A 20964-nucleotide genomic window follows, 5' to 3' on the forward strand; every position below is an offset into this window, starting at 1 on the left:
ATATCATGAATGATGTCAGAGACCACTGAAGCCTGTGATTGGTTCTCAGTGGTCACATGGGCTATACTGGCATTATTATGCATCATGACGCTGCTAAGTCTCAATCAAAGGCCTTGTCAGAATCTGATGTCATTTATAATGTCTCCAAGGCCAAAAGAGGCCCAAAGACCTGTGACAAAGCCCTGGAGAGGTGAGTAACATTGTTTGTTTTGTGTAATCACCTCCCCTGGGCCTCTACTTATTACACTTTGGGATCTGAAGACACCCCAGAGTATAATAACAGTTCTTTTTCAGAAGAGTTACGTCTGAATGAAACTGCCAGGAAAATCTCTTGAGGTTTGCCCAATAAATATTCTCATGCTCTTAACCATGTGTGCATCTGTTCCAGGTGCTACAACTGGTGGAGGCCTCCTCCCGATGTTGTGCTCACCCTGTGCTAGCCCTATCTGTCTGCATCCATCATTTTATTAGTTTGTTAGTCTGTTGTTCTGATCCTATGAGAAATCAGAACAACAGGCACAAAGTGTCCCTAAAATTTCAATCAAATTTTAATAGGCAGCATCTATTTTATTTATTGGATGTACACTTTAAGGATCTATATTGTGTCAGAGTTTGGGCCCAAAGGAGAATTCTCTGGTATTGTTAAGCCAGCGTGACCTGTTTTTGTGATCATTGACAGAAATCAAAATGTATATTATTAAAGAAGACAAGCTAGAAATAAATGGATATCAATATAATTGATGAAAAGTGAAAGTCAGTTTGAGGACTATTAAACAGTCCTATCAGGTCTGCACACATACTTTGTTGGAGGCTAAGTGAGCTAGTAGATGGTATAAACTTAAGCTAATTTAGCTTCTAATTTTGCTTTTTTTTAAGCACACCTAATCTCTCATGCAAATTTTGATTTTCTGCTATGTAAATAATATGTTATGCAATATACTTTATTATCAAACTTTGAATCCCTTCTGTGAAATCCTATGCTTAAATCTACTTTGTATCCCATTTCTCTATTGGAATTAAAAATCCTCACTGGTTCTGACAGGTAAAGTGGGTGGCCTAAGTACCACATGATTCTCCATTGAGGACAACCTCTGGCACAATATAGAACCTTAAAGTATAACTCCAATAATAAAATTATATTTCAGAAATTAATATTACAAGTGACCATCTGAACAGTTTTTACCTTCATCTACTGTCTCTATCCCTATTTCCTCCAAGACTGCAAGCCCTTGTGGGCAGGGCCCGCTATCCCTCTCTTCCCGTTGGTTAGTGTTAGTATTGTACTTGTTTTGTGTATTTAGTGAATTGTATGTAAACTCTCAAATGTACAGCATCATGGAATTAATATAATAGTGTACAGAAGCATGGAATTAATATAATAATGTACAGAAGCATGGAATTAATATAATAGTGTACAGCAGCAGGGGATTAATATAATAATATACAGCATCATGGAATTAATATAATAGTGTACAGTATCATGGAATTAATATAATAATGTACAGAAGCATGGAATTAATATAATAATGTACAGCAGCAGGGGATTAATATAATAGTGTACAGTATCATGGAATTAATATAATAATGTACAGCAGCATGGAAATGATTTAATAACTTACATCACCATGGAATTAATATCATGTAAAAAGCATGGAATTAATATAATAATATACAGCATCATGGAATTAATATAATAATGTACAGCAGCATGGGGTTAATATAATAATGTACAGCACTATGGAATTAATATAACATTGTACAGCAGCATGAGATAAATATAATAATGTACAGGACTATGGAATTAATATAATAATGTACAGCACTATGAAATTAATATAATAGTGTACATCAGCATGGAATTAATGGTGCTCTAAAAATAAATAACTATATAAAAACTTTGTAATTTATCTTATTACCCATTTTTTTAGAACATGTGCCCTCAAAATCATTCCCTGTAGCGGTCCCAAAAAAACCTTATTCATATTTAAAACAGTGGTATATCTCCTCTGATACAAATGATATTAATACTGTTAACAGGTGCCAAGGCAATCCTTGGCCTTCTCATTATTGTAATTATAGGTAATTGTATAAAAAAAAATCTAAAAGTATAAGCTTTCCCTATTTTATTTTGAGGATGGCGTTGGTGTCAAGTCTCTTTATATGGCGATAACAGAATACCTGTAATTTTTCTTATCTGAGAAGCAGCGTCTCAGTTTGAGTAAGCCAACCACGAAGCCCCATGTGTTTGAGCTGCTGCGATATACATGACTAATGGTGATAATTGCAAGATGTCTAAATGTATGTTGAAACCACTCTATGCATTTTCTTGCAAGTGAATAAACATTTATTACGAACATATAGTAGGGCTGTCATAACATTGTGGAATTGATGAATTACAGTGAAATAAAGATGCTCTGTGTGCACACAGTTGAAAGTGCCTGCAGTACTGAAATGTGTCTTAATAACTTTTCAGCATTTACTGTCACCTCAACGAGCTCCTGAAAGACTGCTCCAGCTGGCACAAAACAACCAAGATACTCTTGTCATTGAGATAGATGAGCTACTGAACAGGGTAAGAATACAGAAAATACCACTAAGCAATTGAAAGTTCATGCTACATGCAATGACAGCAAACATTCTGCGACTTACTTACATTTTACTTTTGTCACAGATGGATTGTAAAGAGTGATAGCTGTTAATATTTTTCACATATCTATGTGCAAGACTGCTTTTCATGCTTCTGTTGCTTCACATTGCCATTGTAATAAAGCTGTTGGGAATTCACACCTATCATCTGTCATATTCACTTTACATTGGTTTAAAACTATTTTAATGTGTCAATTATTATTGTGGCCTTATGATATAAAACCACCTCCTTAAAGGGGTTATTTGGACTACAATTTTATTTATTAATTAGTCCTTAGTCATTAGTCAAGGTGGAATTTGCTGTGGAATCCACCCCAAAATCAGTGGAAAATTCACCCTTGTAAACATGATATAAGCTTTTCCACATTGTATGCACCTTTTGTTCCAAAGCACCTTGTACAATTCTTCTATTCCCACATTCCGATGTCAGTTCTATCCCACATATCTTTGTTCAAAAAGGCTGCTAGTCATTTCCCTCCCATCTGTAAGGGGCTGGTAAGAAAATATCCCATGCTCACCACTTCCTACTATCAACCAGACTCGCGAGAGCAGAACTATTCTATAGTTTGTACAGTATGTCCAGTTACAGTATAACATCAGTCAAACCAGCAAATTAAGTGTAATCTCACACTACTTTGCAAGCCATACTCAAAGGGGTATGCTCAGTTTTAATTTTTATAGAATATCCATATGAAAGTTGTGGATCTAAGCTGACCACCTTATACCTGGAGGAGAAGGGATGGAATGGTTGTTTTTCCATGCTCAACTGTTTTGGCATCTTGCAAAAGGTGAATGGGGAGAGCTGTGCACATTTGGCATCCTCGCCAGAAAAAAATTTGGTGACTGGGGCCCCTTCTCTCCACATAGGTGTATGTCTGAGAGGCGGGACCGTATCTTCCAGGCATTTATGGCATATACTATGAATATGCCATAAAATGTCTAAGTTGGAAATATTCCATTAAAGTAAACTGAGATGTGGGGTGCTGTTTTGTAAATCTCTTGCTTGTTCTAGCTGTACATGTGCCACCAAAACTACTACGGATTTATGTGAGTTGCTTTGTGTGACAAATTCAATTATGACTCTCCAGGCAGAGGTGGGTATAGACACCCCTACTGAATGGGCCCCTCTACTGACTGGTATGTCAACTGTTTGGCAGAAAATGAAGTGCACATTGCCTTACAGTGCATGCACCATTCTGTAGTTTACAACACTCCCACACATAAATATGTTCACCCCTGTACCCACGATCAAGTAGTCAAAAATTAATTCCTTTCATGTAGTACATCAAAAATCGTTGTAAATGTATATCAGCGGGACTGTTCTTGGACACTCGTGTATCCATATGAAGGAGTGTCTCCTAATATATAAATATAAATCCGTAAATGCTACATTTCCTGTTACTGTTACTTATATAAATGTGGTTTCGGGTTTGTACCTGAGAAATGATGCATTACTATATATTCTGTTGGATCAATAAATAAGAGACATTAAACTATAAGCTGTTATTGTCTTGCCTTAGTTGTGTTGGCACAGGGAAAGCTGAAGCCAATGTTATTTCTTTTTGCAGAGGACTACTCCACAGTGACAGACTTGTGCAATTACTTTTTTTGCATTAAAGTAATCTGAAACTAGATTTAACTTTTACCTAGTCCAAGTTTTCAAGATTGACATCAAATCATCTTCTTACTACTTCTGTATTTCCCTGCTGCCTACATCTAAATCCTGAACATCATTTTCAATATCATGCAGCATCTTAGGAAAGACTGAGTAAACAAAGTGAAAAGTCACGGGAGCAGAAACCAATGTAATAAATCAACAAAAGCTGTCATTGACACTGTCTGTGAGTCATAAAATGCCTCTGCCATTAAATCCTCTGGCAATTATAATATTTTCTAAGATCAGACAAAAAAAAATCAAGTCTGTTAATCTTATTAATTATGTGAACTTCTGAAGTGGGATCTACAAAGGTCAGTTTGGACAGTAAAACTAATGGTGGGTTACCTGGAACAGAAACCCATTATTTTCATGTCTGATACAGTAGGTCAAAGCGGCCTTATAAAAACCCCAATGGACTTAACACATTGTTATGTGGAAGCCATGAGCCCTTCTGCTCAAATAATGTTTATATCCAATCAAAAGTGTATCAGAACAATTCTATAGTATTTTAATAATAGACATATGTTATGTTACTATGTTTTCAATATACGGGTAAACTGAATACTGTTTTTAACGCATAATAATTCAATAGCTGTATGCTACATAAAGATGCAACTTGTTACCATAGCAACAGCCGAAATGTGAGGTGGCATTTTACAAATTATTTTACACTAGAAAACATATATCATATGTGAATTCAATAGTGACTTTAATACCAAGCTTGGTTTTTAAAGTAATATTTAAATAAGATGAAATATTTAATGTGTTCGGGCAGTGCCTGGCCGCTGAAGAATATGGCCGCTTAGTAGCACATCTCCCATCTCTGAATCACTCTTAGCACCTTCTATTTGCACTGTTGGACTGCAGTGACACTCCAGATTGCCACAGGGGCCCTCTCTCACCCTCTTAATCACTCGAATTACAATGTGAGTTCTCCTCACTGCCCGTGCCTAGCGTTAGCCCTACTCAAAACTGTCAGTAGCCATGCTGGTTTTAGTATGCCTTCAACTTTGAATAAATCCCCAACAGTGTCTCCAGCAAAGCACCCCCACACCATCACACTTCCACCTTCATGCTTCATGGTGAGAACCAGGCATGTAGAGTCCATCTGTTCACCTTTTCTGCGTCACACAAAGACACAGACACATCAGACCAAAGCACAGATTTCCACTGGCCTAATGTCCATTCCTTGTGTTCTTTAGCCCAAACAAGTCTCTTCTGCTTGTTGCCTGTCCTTAGCAGTGGTTTTCTAGCAGCTATTTTACCATGAAGGCCTGCTGCACAAAGTCTTCTCTTATCAGTTGTTGTAGAGATTTGTCTGCTGCTAGAACTCTGTGTGGCATTGACCTGGTCTCTAATCTGAGCTTCTTTTAACCTGCGATTTCTGAGGCTGGTGACTCGAATGAACTTATCCTCTGCAGCAGAAGTGACACTTGGTCTTCCTTTCCTGGGGCGGTCCTATTGTGAGCCAGTTTCTTTGTAGCGCTTGATGGTTTTTGCAACTGCACTTGGGGACACTTTCAAAGTTTTCACAATTTTTCGGACTGACTGGCCTTCATTTCTTAAAGTAATGATGGCCACTAGTTTTTCTTTACTTAGCTGCTTTTTCTTGCCATAATACAAATTCTAACAGTCTGTTCAGTAGGACTATCAGCTGCGTATCCACCTGACTTCTGCACAACACAACTGATGGTGCCAACACCATTTATAAGGCAAGAAATCCCACTTATTAAACCTGACAGGGCACACCTGTGAAGTGAAAACCATTTCTGGTGACTACCTCTTGAAGCTCATCAAGAGAATGCCAAGAGTGTGCAAAGCAGGAATCAAAGCAAAAGGTGGCTACTTTGAAGAACCGAGACTATAAGACATATTTTCAGTTGTTTCACACTTTTTTGTTAAGTATATAATTCCACATGTGATAATTCATAGTTTTGATGCCTTCAGTGTGAATCTACAATTTTCATACTCATGAAAATACAGAAAACTCTTTCAATGAGAAGGTGTGTCCAAACTTTTGGTCTGTACTGTACTTCTTAAGGAAGTTTTGCAATTCTATCTATATAATCGAGATTTATTGTCAGACCAACATATTTGGTCATATATGAGGAGTATAGTTATCAAAGTGAGTGCTCAAATAAAACGTAGAAGAGACTCAGATATTTAAGATGTGGTGTCCAAAAACCATCACGGGGTTGGAACGAATATGGCTTAGTTTCTATCTGTGGGAAACCTAGACTTCTACACCTTCAGGTGCACACCTTGTTGTATTTCCAATATAATTTAATATTACGCAGATACCAACTGCAATCATACACTAATAAAAATAAGACTGGTTCTGACCTGGCTGGGAGACTTAAGCAGATTGCTATGAGGTCCTGCAGGGCCGCGCTGCTTATTTATTGGATTTTCAAGGAGATAAAATATTGGACCCTCTTTAATAGCACAAAAGTTTTTTGAATACTTTAATACCTTTATAATATTAAGGATGACCCTTCGACTTCAGAACTGTCTGTAGAGGATATCAAATTATTTGTAAATAAGTTGTCCTTACCATGTATCACATCCGACCACATTACCTGCTCGAACGCTCCTTTTTACTGAATTGGAAATATAAGCAGCAACCTATTATTTAAAACCATTCAAGACTCCAGAACCAGACAGGTTAGCTATTAGATATTTTAAACAGTATTCACACATATTGACTCTGTATCTACTATCCTCTTTTCAGCAGGAAGCTATATATGGCAGTTTCCCTAAAGCAATGCTATCTGCTATGATAATTATGCTCCCCAAGCCAGAAAAGGAACTTGATATGATGGGGAATTTCCATCCTATTTCATCGTTTTATACAGATGTCAAGCTTTATACAAAAGCCTGGCATCCAGGTTGTTTCAAGTTATCCCCTAATAATGCGAAACCGGACCAGATAACGTTGCAAGCTGTTATTGCCCCAAATGGAACACACAGGTTTGTTTACTTAATCCAGTGGATGGAGGCCTCTCAAATCACTTCTCTTCTCCTTGCTTTGGATGCAGAGAAGGCATTTTATAGAGCCCACTGGGGCTATCTGACACAGCTCCAATCTAGGTTTGGTAACCATTGTTTTATAAAACGTATATAGAGGAAAAGATGCGGTGGCACTGTAGCAAGCCAAAAATTAATATTCCTTATATATATATCTCAAGGAACACCAATCAACATCTAGGCGTTTGGCGTATATGGGGAGGATAAACAGGATATACCTGTATGTGCCTGCTGACAGGAAGTGCTCACGCCCAGAAAAAACACTTGATATAATCACAATTAAATAGAACACAGAGTGGGGGCACTCACCAAGGCACTTGTTTTCATAAAAGGATTTCTTTATTCCATAAACTTTAAAAGCATCGGGAAGGAATGACAGCAAAACAGGGCGAAAAAAGGGACAACAGCCGTTCCGCGACTATAGCGCTTTTTCAAGCCATGTAGGTGTCTCTCATGGCACCTACAAGAAATCCTTTTATGAAAACAAGTGCCTTGGTGAGTGTCCCCACTCTTTTTCTATTTAATTGTCATTGTTTTATAAAGTTGGCTATACTCGCCTTATACACTACCCCTCTGCCAAAGTACTGGTGTCAGGTTTCTTATCAGTCATGTCCACTTTCTAATGACATCAAGATTATCCTCTTTCCCCTATTATACTTGCAATGGCAATAGAGTTCCTGGTGAAAGCCATTAGATCACACCCTGATATTAAAGGCATCCCAATCGGCCAAATTCCAAATAAAATTGTATTGTACACTAATGAGCTGATCCTGTCTCTTGTCTCTTTTTAATCCACTTTTTCTTCCCCTGAAATGGGGCAATTGGCATATTCCTCATGGAGTTTTTTGCCTTCCTCTGGATCAACACTGTAGGGGACTGTAGGGCTATGGGTTGGACTTGATGGACTGATGCCTTCATACAATCTCATCTACTATGGAACTATTATCCTTTTCCTATGTTCAGTCGATGTTATTGGATTTTGGATGTAAATCCATACCATAATGTTAATCCAACCAAGGATCACATATTGGATATAGATATAAATACCATGACTAAAGCTGCCTTCCAAACTGCATTTCCTTATAAATGGCAAGGCAACTTACTCATACGTGGGTATTACACTAACTAGCTCTATTTCTAAGTTTTTTAACAAAAATTGCTTACCATTATTAAATACAGTTACTAAATAGTTAATAGAATTTCGTAATGGACACTGTGTGCACCATGTTCTCTGGAGGAGCAAATGTTTCAGTGCAAATGAAAATGTAAGACGCGCTTAGTAGCAGCAGGTCCCCCCATTCATATTGCATGGGATCCTAGGGCCTACTGTTAAGAGCTTGTGTTGCTATTTGCTCTTACAAAGAATTGAAGATTTGATGCGTTGTACAGAGCTGATAGAGGATAAAGTTAATGCATCCTTAGATATTTTTATCTATTGTTATACTAACCATTGGCTGGCTGAAATTGTGGCAACATTTCTTGCCATGCAGATTTGGTGCACATTGTCTCTTGTATTTCATGTCTCCTTTCCTACAAAGCTACACCCATTTTTTGCTAAACTGTGTTTATTTGTCATATAAGGCAGAGTGGGTTATTATTTTTGGCACATTTGCTTTGAAGTAGTGTGCAAATAAGGCATTTGGGGTACAGGGAGCAGGTCTTCCTCTCCCATAGGACTGGTTTTGATGTTCAAATCCCTACTCCTGTCTCATTTGCATAATACATTAAAATTGTTTTCCTCCAAAACTACCAAAAAATGATATACATAACAAAGATGTGTTGCTTATCACTTTAATGGGCTATCTAACACAGTGGTGACACTTGGATATGTTTCGAGGAGGTGGTAGACTCCTTTTAAAGGGGTTTTCAGGCCTGATAAAATGTATGCAACTCTTAGCAGCCCCACAGATCATCTGTTTGAAGGTGCTATAATGCAAGAACTGTGGCCACTTTAGTGCTCTCTCCTGCAAAATGTAGTCACAATCTGTAGTTTTTGTAAATGGTATTACAGTATTAAATGGAATGAGAATACTGTAATACCACTCACAGCCACTATAGATTGTAAAGGTGTTTTTCAAGTGTAAGCTCTTCAAACAGATGATTAGCAAGAATGTCGAGAGTCTGACCACCACCAATCTGATATTGCTACCTATCTAGGATAGTTTTTCATTGAGCGCTTTTCACATAAGTTCACATAATTTTTATCTGTGGACTTTCTGTTTCAATTATACCTATACGGACAACGCCAGCATTTCCGTAGGTATAACTGACATTCTGCAACTTGCAAAAACATGACATTTTTTGAAATTGCAATATGTCTGGTACAGATATCTTTCTGCAATGTGTAGATGGGATTAAGCTAGAATCCCATCCACTTTGCAGGTACTGTAAAACGCCACGGTTTTTGCTGCCACAAAATTGCAGCATTTATGCTACATGGGGCCCCAGCCTTAAGATGATAGATGAAGGTCCATTTTAATTAACACAACTATAATTTAGAAACTCCCAGCAATTTAGTTTTAAGAACATTATAGTTTATTTTTTGTTTTTGTGGACCTTCGTTTATGGCAATAGCTTATATAGGAAGAAGAATTCACGTTTACATCAGAATTCGCATATCGATTGAGTATATCTTTCCAGGAGAGTCTTACTGAGATGAGCTACTCGTTCTTGCAAACATGCCTGAGGGAAAAGCTTTTAGACATTGTTAGATAGATTTCGATCAATGGACAAATTAAGCTTAATTCCATCTGTTTCCTCTTTCAGAATGTATCTCCTTAGTACTTTAAATAATCTTTCAATAGTTCACTTTACATTTTTTTCTTTTTTCCCCAACACACTCATCTGGAATTGCAGTAGAAGCATCCTATATTTAGTTAATGGGAACGTAATGCAATTTATTTGTTAACCTGTGCATCATATTTAATTTCCAGTTGATATGATCAATAATGTATTGATTTCTTTCCACTGTAAAGCAAAGTATATATCCAAAGAGAGGTCATCTGAGAAATTTCTTTTTAAATATACTTTGCAGCTACTGAAAAACCTATTACAGCAATTGTTTTTCTTTTTCTTAAATGAATGACAGGCAGCAAAAGTGTCTGCAGATGGGGAACAGACTGGGAAGGATGCGGAAAGGACAAATGAAAGGGCAAAACAACTGAAAGATTTCGTTATGGACACCTTACAGACATCAAAGGGTAAATTGAATGCACCATATCATATATGTAAGATATATATATAACAATATAAATATTATTATTATTATTATTATTATTATTGTTGTTTGTTTATATAGCACCATTAATTCCATTGTGCTTTACATTTGAAGGTTTACATATGGTACACAAAATATACTATAAAATATACTAACAGCTATAACACTAACAATGACCGACAGGCACAGTGGGATAGAGGGCCCTGCCCGCAAGGGCTTACAGTCTATGAGGGAAGAGGGAAAGAGACAGAAGGATAGGGGGAGACTGTTCAGATGGTGGTGTGGTGATAGTAGTGTTATTAGAACAATAGAATTAGAAATTAGAATAATAGAACATTTGTAGCAAGAACAGTTATTTTAACGGTAAAGTATCAGTTACTTGTCAGATATTTCACGTAAGGGCTCGTTCACATATGCGCCCGGGGTCTCCGCTTTCAGGTTTCCGTTCCCTGTCCGAAACTGGGCATAAAACAGAGACCTGCAGGCATTTTTCAAACCCATTCATTTGAATGGGTTTGAAAAGAGTTCGGCCGTGAGCACCGGAGAGCGTTTTATGCTCACCGCTGCGAAACCTTTTTTTTTTTTTAACCAGACACAGAGTCGGACATGCAGTACTCTGTGTCCAGTTTTAAAAAAAAATGGTTTCACCGCGGAGAGCATAAAATGCTTACCGGCACTCACGGCCGGATTCGGCATGACAGGTTTCCGTTTTCTGCATGCAGAAGATGGAAACTGAAAGCGGAGACCCGAACACTGGTGTGAACCCAGCGTCAGCAAATTTAAGGCAGATGGAGACTGAGTTGTGCAAGTTCTTAAAATTGAAGACCTATCCTTAGGCCTATCCTTGACTCTCAGTACCCCTGCTGATCTGTTTGAAGGACCTGTACACTTGTTCTAGTTCTGTGGCTCTTCATTGCTGACATTGGTTTGTAGTGTGCATTGCCCTATGACTGTGTTGGTTATTGCTGTTTTGTCCCATTCACGTGAACTTACCTCCCTGATGGAAAACATCTACAGTTTTAAAGAAAGTTACTGTGTACTCATTTTGAATCCAATTAAAATACATCTTAAACCCTAAGAAAAGTACAGTAAGTATTTATTTGACTAAGTGTGTATAGCTGGTAACTAACTGTCCACAGAACTTCCTGTTTACAGTCTTGATGACATCACACCAATACAATAACATGTGACCACAAAAGTATGACCTGAAGTTAACATGAAAGTAAAAGGAAGGTAAACAGATAGGACCAGAGACAGGTAGAATTTGGTTTAGATTTGCTGTGTTAAAACCTATTTCAATATGTAATAAAATACCCTTTAAGTTATAAGTAAGTGTGACCACTTTAATCTAACTTTTGTAAATGGACTGTAAACTGCACTATGTGTAATTTACTGATGTATTGTAAGTCACATATCAATGTTGCTGTCCCAATTGCCGCCCCCTTATGTAGTACAGCTCTCACTTCCATCCCAACTTGACTGGAGTACAGAGTGTCATGTGACTAGACTCGTCCATCAGAGGCCTCTATTGACTAGCACTATAGAAAGCATAGGTAGTGTAGCTAGCACATGAACCGTGCTCAATCTTGATATCGTTGCGATATATGAGTACGTTGCTATAGTTCTGAGCACATTTGTAAGTGTTAGACAGGTCATTTCATAAACATGTTACTGTATATCCACGTAATGTACAAGTGATGTTTTACGGTTGTTGGCGCACATATTAATTCTAAAGTTTTTTATATGAATAAATAAATGTACTTGAAAGAAAAGAAACAGATTTCTATTTCATATATTTTGAAATGATATTTGTGAGCTGTTACCCATAAAATTAGAAAGAACATCATAACCTTTTTGTCATGTCACCAGCTGTGGAGTGGGATATGTTGTTATGGTAACGCACGCTTATGATAGACAGTAAATGGCAGGTAGGGGATTCAGAAAGTTGAAGATTTTGTAGATTTAGTTTAATCTGTATTTCTTTATTTTAGACCCAGTCAAGAGCTATATTGCACATAAGAGTTCTCAAGACAAGATATGAATTATAGTTGGTATTGATCAGAGCTACGTATAGTTGTCTTTTTATGTTTTTTTCAGTCGTAGAGTTCATTCATAGCTGAAAACGACTGTATTTATTTTGTCATCTAATTATATTATCATTCGACGTATATTAAAGTGGTATTAGTGGTATTAGTGCCATTGGTTTAGTAGTTAGCACTGTTTCCGTGTAACACCAGGATCATTGGTTTGATTTTGACCAAGGGCCACATCTACAAAGTTTTTATATTGTTTTTGGCTTTCTTGCCACACACCAAAAATACACTGATAGGTGAATTCGCTCCCCTAGTGTATGGCAGTCACTGACTTCACAACTTCATCTGTGTTTTGAGTCCTTTGTGTGAGAAAAGCACGATACAAATCTTTGTCATTGTCATTAGTATTACACTGGTTTCACACCAACAAGAAACGCATTGCCTTCTGTTAATGACATCCGTGACTCCTTTAAATTGATTTTGCCAAATCATACCCTTTTTATTGAATAACAGAAATAAAGCAAATTAACCTTAATACAAGAAATGCAAACATTACTTTTATTATTGAATTCCCAGTTGACATTACATAGAATTGAATGTGCTTATATTTGTGCAAATAGTTATGATTAAGAAAAGGTTTGTACAACAACATGGGAATATAATAGTTAATGGTGTAATGCTCCTATAGTGTAAACCATACTGTATGCAACAGGTTATACACGTATCTACATTTAACTGATGTTTAGAGATGAGCAAACGACGTTCGATCGAATTGGTATTCCATCGAATATCAGGCTGTTCGATATATTTGATTCCAATTGAATAACACATGGCAAACACAGTAAAAATTCGTATATCCCCTCCCACCTCTGGCGCTTTTTTTGCACCAATAACTGTGCAGGGGAGGTGGCACAGGAACTACGACAATGTAGGCATTGAAAAAAAAAATGGAAAAACCCATTTGCTGCCAAAAACTTGTGACCTTTGATTCATAAGAATAGTGTCGGCCATCTTCATCTCATTTTCGTTTTGGAGTGATAGGAAGAGATTGGTCTCAGGGCGATACAGTGATTTTAGCTTTATCTAGGCAGAAAAAAACAGCTCTTGTCAGAGCTACACTGCAGTAACACTGTATACATACAGTGAACTTGCCAATCATGCAGCAGGGTAGCAGCAGGGGACGTGGGTGAGGATGTGGATATCCAGCTGGTTATCCAGTCCACAGTCCAGGTACTGGAGAGGGGCTGCCAGCAGTGCCCCTCGTCGGTAGCAGCAGGGGACGTGGGCGAGGATGTGGACATGGATATCCAGCTGAGTATCCAGTCCACAGTCAAGGTACTGGAGAGGGGCTGCCAGCAGTGCCCCTTATGGGTAACAGCAGGGGATGTAGGCGAGGACGTGGACAAGGATATCCAGCTGGGTATCCAGTCCACAGTCCAGGTACTGGAGAGGGTCTGCCAGCTCCCAATTCAGTCATCATCATCCTCCTCCTCCTCCTCCAACCCCAGCCCCTTCACCCTAATGTAATTGTTAAAAAAATATATATATATTATTTTTTTTTTAATTAATTTTTCATGGATACCCCCCAAGGGCCTGCAAAGCAAACTTTAGGGCTACAGCCCAAGGGCCTGCAAAATAATTTTCTAGGGCTCCAGCCCAAGGGCCTGCAAAATAAATTTTTAAAACCACTGCTGGTGCAAGGCTCAACTAACCTCAAGGGCCAAAAAACACTGCTGGTGCAATACTCTACTCACTCCAATACTACTACTCACTCCTGCGTCCCGGGTCATGTGATGTCCCGGACGTCATTGAAGATGGCCGACACCACCGAAGAGTGCAGTGGAGCCAGGGATATGTAAGTAACAGTGTTTTTTATGTTGGTATTCCCCCTTGGTCTCCGATTATTATACTCTGGGATCGTAAAAGACCCCAGAGTATAATAATTGTTCATGGGTGTTCACAGTGGCGCATAATACTGTGTGTAGGGACCACTATGGGACATAATACTGTATGCAGGGGCCACTATGGGGCATAACACTGTGTGTAGGGGCCACTATGGGACATAATACAGTGTGCAGGGGCCACTATGGGGCAGAATAATGTGTGCAGGGGCCACCGCAAGTCACTTGCACCACTGCAAGTCACCATAATTTTGGGAGGTCTATCTGCTTATAGAATGTGCCTCAGGGTATGTCACTAATGGCTGCAGAGCATTGGCATGTCCATTATATTATTATATTATTAAATATTATATTATTAAATTCAAAGCCTGACATCTTTACAAGTTTACATTGTTTTTAATGTTTTAAATCAAGAAAGCAATTTTTTAAATGTGAACTTTTCAATATGGTAAGTATCTTATGAAGAAAAGCCTTTTCTATAAGCCCTGTTTGGGTTTATAGACATCATAGTGGGATTCACGTGTATGAATAGGTACCATGCGAAGCTACGTACTGTATTACCCCAGTGTTACGTAAGGGTAAATGTGTGTACATTTAACTCTTCTAGCGTCTGGTTGCACAGGTTAGCATTAACTTGCGGAAAGTAACCCCCTTAAGAACTCAGAATTCTGTATTCTGCTTTTACTATTCCACAAAGCACGCTATTGTTCATAATAAAAGAAATACTTCAAAAGTGTATTAAAAAGCAGTGCTAACAATTTGCTTGCATTTTATGTTTTTCCATGCCCCTCTTTCTAGATATGTTTTAATGTGAACATTAAATTTCCATTTATTTCCAAGAAATATGCATGTGAAAAACCATCAATGCCACACTGCCCTTGGGGCTGATGTCATGTGCGAAGTCTGAACACATTTTCCCCATCTGAAACATTCAGTGGTAAACAATGAATCTCAAAAGCATTTCCTTTTATTCTCCTGCCTGTATGTTAATCTCACTGTTCCTTTTTCATTTTTTTTCCTTGAAACATTAGTTTTCATTAAATGTTCAGGAGCATACAGACAAACAACATAATAGAAAACAGAACAAAGAAAGAATGGAGAATAATTCAGTAGAAATCGTAGTCATGCACACTTACAATATACAGTATGGTAGTAAAATAAACAGATTGAAAGAACCGTGAATATTGTCACATAGGTGCAAAGCTTGAGAAGGTGCGAAGGTAGCAATCACATAGCCCGAGGGTCTGATGTATGCAAAGGACCCTCTGCCATCAGTTTTATATGGTTGGTTGGGAGTTCTGTCACAGATCTCGCATCGGCCTGATGGCTTCTGGTTATTCCTTTGTACACTTGATAAGGTAATACATTTCTTTAAAAATATTTTTTTTTAAAACGCCAGCATAGTCCCTCAAAGACAGTTTTTATTGATGTATCTGAATTCCCTACTGCTGGAAAGCTATACAATGGTTTATATGATTTCTGAAAAACTAAAGCACAGTATGCATAACGATAGGCGTCACAGTAGCCCTTGCAGACTATTATTTATTTGGGAGGGACTATTGCCTGTGTGAAGGTCAGAAGGGGGCCCTCTTTCCTATGTGGTGGTACAAGGGGGTGACTATTCCCTATGTAGAGTGACAAGGAGGGCACTTTTGCCTTGATGAGGGGAGAGGGGAGAGGGGAGAGGGGAGGGGGGGGGCGGAAATGGGACACAGTTACTTTTCAAGGGCACAATTGTGCAATGTTGTCTTGTTGAAAGCCCAAGGGGGACACTGTTATCTTGAGGGGGCACAAGAAGGGTTATATTGCTTTGCTGGAGCCAAAAGCAGGCTATGTCACCTTGCTGGGGCCATATCTAACTAGAGTGGGCTTAAAGTGGGTCCAGAGGCCATTAGTGCTGCATCAGTGGTTCACTTACGAGACCCCCAGCTATGCAGTGAAAAAATTGTACGGGGGTTTGCGGGCGCAAACTGGACTTAGTAGTCTTTAGCTACTCCCCTGACATTCTGCTAACATATAGTTAAATCCTCCCTCTGAGATACTGTATATATGTACTGTAAATATATATTGCCAGATGGTTACTATAGTCTGCTAGTCCCCATAACACATATAGCTATCTGTGAAAACTCGGGAGATTGGATGAGGCAAAGTGACATAGGCGACTGTTGACTTGATATCACATGACTGGGGTCAGAACCAGCCTGGAACCCCCCTACATGGGTATGTGTGACAATCCAGTGAGGATGGTGAATTGCAGCCTTTTATGGCTTTTCTTAGCATTTCATTACATTGTGTTGAATTGGTTTTATAAGAAACTGGAGTCCTAACCAAACTGCAGACCAGTGCGGACACCTCTGTACTTTGGAACTCTTCGGTATCTTAGTCACTTCTTTTGGGCTCCCTCGTGGCATCTGGTGCATGTTCCCCAATGTCTTCAGTCCTCTTTGGGCCTCTTTCAGCCTCTTCTGGCCTGTGATTATGTGAATGCTCCCACATAATGACATTTTGATGCAAGTGTCATGATGCTGCCATGTCCCACATGAGAAACAATCACAGGCCTCAGTAGTTATCCTGGGAGTTGTAACCTCACAGAATAGGACCAAAGACCCATATAAATGTGCACAGGACACTGCAAGGGAAGTCAAGAAGTAAAGGTGAGTATCAGTGTTTTCTACTTGACCCCACCTCCCCTGAGCCTGTTGCACAGTTCACTCAGTTCACCTGCCCCTTTCGCCGCCCGAGGCGAACGACAGAAAGCCGCCCCCCCCCCCCGGGAGGAGGGGCGGAGTGGAGGGGGCGTGGTGGAGCAGATGGGCGGGTCTAAGCAGAGGGGGCAGGGCTTAGCGGCGTTCGCAGGCAGAGAGCAGGCATGGAGAGGACCTGCTCTCTGCCTGAGCGTGAGGTGAGGCTGCTGGAGCAGCGCTGCTCCAGTGGTCTCCCCAATCCACCGCTCGGTGCTAAGCCAGTCCAGGACAGCTTGTCCTGGACTGGCTTAGGTAAGCAAAAATGCCGCCCTCCCTGGTGCCCTGACATAGCGCCGCCTGAAGCGGTCGCTTCAGGTCGCCTCATGGGAGGTGCGGCGCTGAGTTCACTCATCACCAATTATGCTATTTAGGAGAAAGACACAATTCAGCCTCACTGGTCCTTCTGTCCTCTTTCTTGCCCATTCATGGCTGAATAAAAAAAAATATCCTTTTGAAACAAACCTGCAGGACAATCAACTGCTCACCTTTTTGATCTCCTTTTTTGGTTCATTCCCTGTTTTCTTTTAATTTTTGCTATTTTAATATAAAGGTTCATTGTAAGTTTGTTCCCACCCTGAATATAAAATATAGCGGTTTCTTTTCTCAGCCGTGTTTTCAGGTAAAGACATGCTAAAAAAGAAATAGATTAAGAATAGTTTCACTTAACTCTCGAAAATAGCTATTACGGTGTAGCTATTATATTACACAATTTCCTAAGAGCTTTAAGCAGCCATAGCTTAAGAAGTCTATCCTGGCAGTCAATCCTGGAATCTTTAACTCAGTTCAAGGATTTGGCTTTCCAGGCAAGATCAAAGAAACAGAGCATAGATTTGGATTTCAGCTAAGTCCTGCATTAAGCTTCACACAAAGATGTGTAGTTTAATCTACTTTAAACTGATAAGCCTTTTAAATGCATTGTTTTTGTGAGGCGTATACGCTTCGCTGGTCACACTGTGGAACATTTCTTGCAGAATACAAGAACAATATGTGACTGTATAACTTTTCATATTGTAATTATGAAAATCAATTTTACAAAAAAAAATTGTCTGCGCTTTGACAGTTGTTAAAACTTTGCAAATAAGAATTAAAAAGAAAGTTGAATAAAAAGCGCAATCGCCATAAACAATAATTTACCAGAAAAGCTAAATCAATAGTTAGATACAAGATAGATGGCGGAATCCACACCTTTCAGAACAAATATTTTATACTTTTAAGCCACATAATGAATGAATGAATTTTATTTATATAGCACCAATATATTCCGCAGCACTGTATAATTTGTAGGGTTCAAATACAGACAAAGAAAGTCATTTCACACAATGGGACTGAGGTCCCTGCTCACAAGAGCTTACAATCTATGAGGTAGAGGGGGTGACACAAGAGGTAGCAGGGGCAGCATTGCTTATACAGGGGTCAGACAATTTTGTAATAGAGGTTACTGTCATTACACAAACATAAAACTTTATGAGCCGTCACCAGTTGTATCCTTTAATATGTGGATGGAGCTTGGACATATAGAGTTAGCCTGAAATGGCATCATATCATGTAGGGTAATGTGGGAGCTGGAACAGAGAAGGGTTACATTTTAGGGATTATAATTACGGTATGGAAGGGTTTACATTAGGAATTGGGATAGGCCTGTCTGAAAAGATGTGTCTTTAGTTTGCACTTGAAGCTGTAGAAATTGGGAGTTAATCTGATTGTCCGGGATAGAGCATTCCAGAGAAGTGGTGCAGCTCGGGAGAAGTCTTGTATATGAGCATGGGAAGTTAATATTAATTGCTGAATTTACAGCACATTTAAAATGGGATATCTTAACAGCCATGAGATTGGGAAGATGGCCCAGGAAATACCAATGACCAATAGAATGTAAAAAGTGCTTGTAGGGAGGTGTTTTAAAAAGCATGGCTAAAAATGCTAATCTTTGTTCCTTACAACCCTGTGAGAAATATACAAACAGTTAAGGGAGAGGGTTTAGCTGTTTGTATACATCCCACAAAGTTGTATGGAGTACAGCAGCATTTTACCACTTCAGACATCCCCTCCCTATGGCAGAGAAGCTGATGGATGGGATAGAGGACTCGGTTGCTAATTTAAAGCAAACAATGGACACAAATGCATTCATATCCCTAGCAATCTAATATTTATCAACCACCTTGTACATAGGGCATAAATGATGTTTGCTGGAAAACCCAATTAGGCCCCATGTGGAGTCCCACAGCAAAAAGGCGTTGCAGGAAAATCCACAACTGCAATGCATTGCAGTTCTTCCCGCAGCAGTTTTGAGTGTGCAGAGTTTTCCTCTGCGGACTTTGTGCTTTAATAATACCTATAGGGAAACTGTTGGAATTTCTGTAGGTATAATTGACATGCTGCTATTCCCAAAACTGCAACATTTTTGGAAATCGCTGTGTGTTTACAACGCATATTTTAATGCAAAGTGGAGATAGGATTCTCTTTGCTGTGACAGTAAAACACTGTGGTCTTTTTCGCGGTGTTTCCACCACGGATGAACCTCAGCATTTACGCCACATGGGGCCTTAGCCTATGCTAGGAAATAACTATGTGATCAGTATTAACAACAGACACGTTTATAGAGAAATCCTATCAGCGTATACAGTAGAGATTTGTTATGAATATTTTCGGCCTAAATATGGCCTTCTTAAGACTCCAATAGGAGGGGGGACAAAAAAAATGGTCCGCCGACCAAAAAAGGGTTAATCAACCAGGTATGCAGCTATATGATAGTGGGGTTGTGCACGATAAAGTAGGCCATATTTACCATACATGTGGATCTCTTCTTCCTCACTCCTAAAGAAATATATATAACCGCATGATACACCACTTTCCTACCTAACAGTATTACCAACAATTATGAGAACAGGAGTTCTATGTTACCCATAGAAATGGAGAGGCTATTAATGTATAGTGATGATGGAGTATGTAAAGCACTGTGGAATATGTTGGTGCTATATGGGATGGCCAAAGATACAGTAGCTGTTGGTTTCTCTTTAACAACCTATTAGTGATGAAAGGAGAAGCAGAGAACATGCATGAGTGGTTGCTCTGTTTGTACAAGGTACTTGGAACCTACTTTCTCGTAATAGGTGGTGCTATAGTGGCTAAACCTCTCCCCCACCAACCAGTTATCCAATTTGTGGATAGGGAATACCTTGTAATTACCAGAATATCACTTCAAGCTGTTGTACATTTAAGATACAAATTGGTTAGAATGGGCAATTTCAATAATCTTGCCCAATAATTCTATAAAAATATAACACAAACCAAGATTAACAATGTCCAACACATGACCATTATATGCTGAACAGGTGATCATCTTCATCTTATATTATACTGTATATATAAGTCAGTTCATGACAAGCCTCCTGTGGCAGGGGCTGTAATTCCTGACATCATTCTGCTGGACTTGAGGAGGAGGCGAAGCCTTGCCTTGGTAGTTTCACCTTTGCCACTGGGAGAGTCACCACTAAGCCTGAAAACTGAAATATAAATTAGACACAAAGAAAGTAATGCAATTTCTTTCATATACTAGTTATAGTTTCATGTTAATGATGCACCCAACACACATATTGGTACATGTGATACATACCCCATATTGGTACATACCCAATAGGTACCCTTGTTCATACATTAAGGTGCAATTCCATTACATAATCTTCCTTGTTAAGGGTAGGAATCTGTTCCCAATACTTTCAAGGGCAGATGGTTCAGACACCCC

The 20964-nt window shown here is 39.0% G+C and overlaps 1 protein-coding gene across 8 annotated transcripts in view; it reads left to right on the forward strand.

Moving 5' to 3' along the window:
• The window catches only part of LAMA2 (laminin subunit alpha 2), a 593715-nt gene that overhangs the window by 430424 nt on the left and 142327 nt on the right, over positions 1–20964 (forward strand). For all 8 annotated transcript variants that reach the window (XM_075268017.1, XM_075268020.1, XM_075268018.1 and 5 more), the window contains 2 exons: positions 2474–2572; positions 10419–10530. In XM_075268017.1, coding sequence (XP_075124118.1) covers positions 2474–2572; positions 10419–10530 — 211 coding nt within the window. The remainder of the gene's footprint in view (positions 1–2473; positions 2573–10418; positions 10531–20964) is intronic.

The sequence above is a fragment of the Leptodactylus fuscus genome, chromosome 3, assembly GCF_031893055.1.
Source record: "Leptodactylus fuscus isolate aLepFus1 chromosome 3, aLepFus1.hap2, whole genome shotgun sequence".
Lineage (NCBI taxonomy): Eukaryota > Metazoa > Chordata > Amphibia > Anura > Leptodactylidae > Leptodactylus > Leptodactylus fuscus.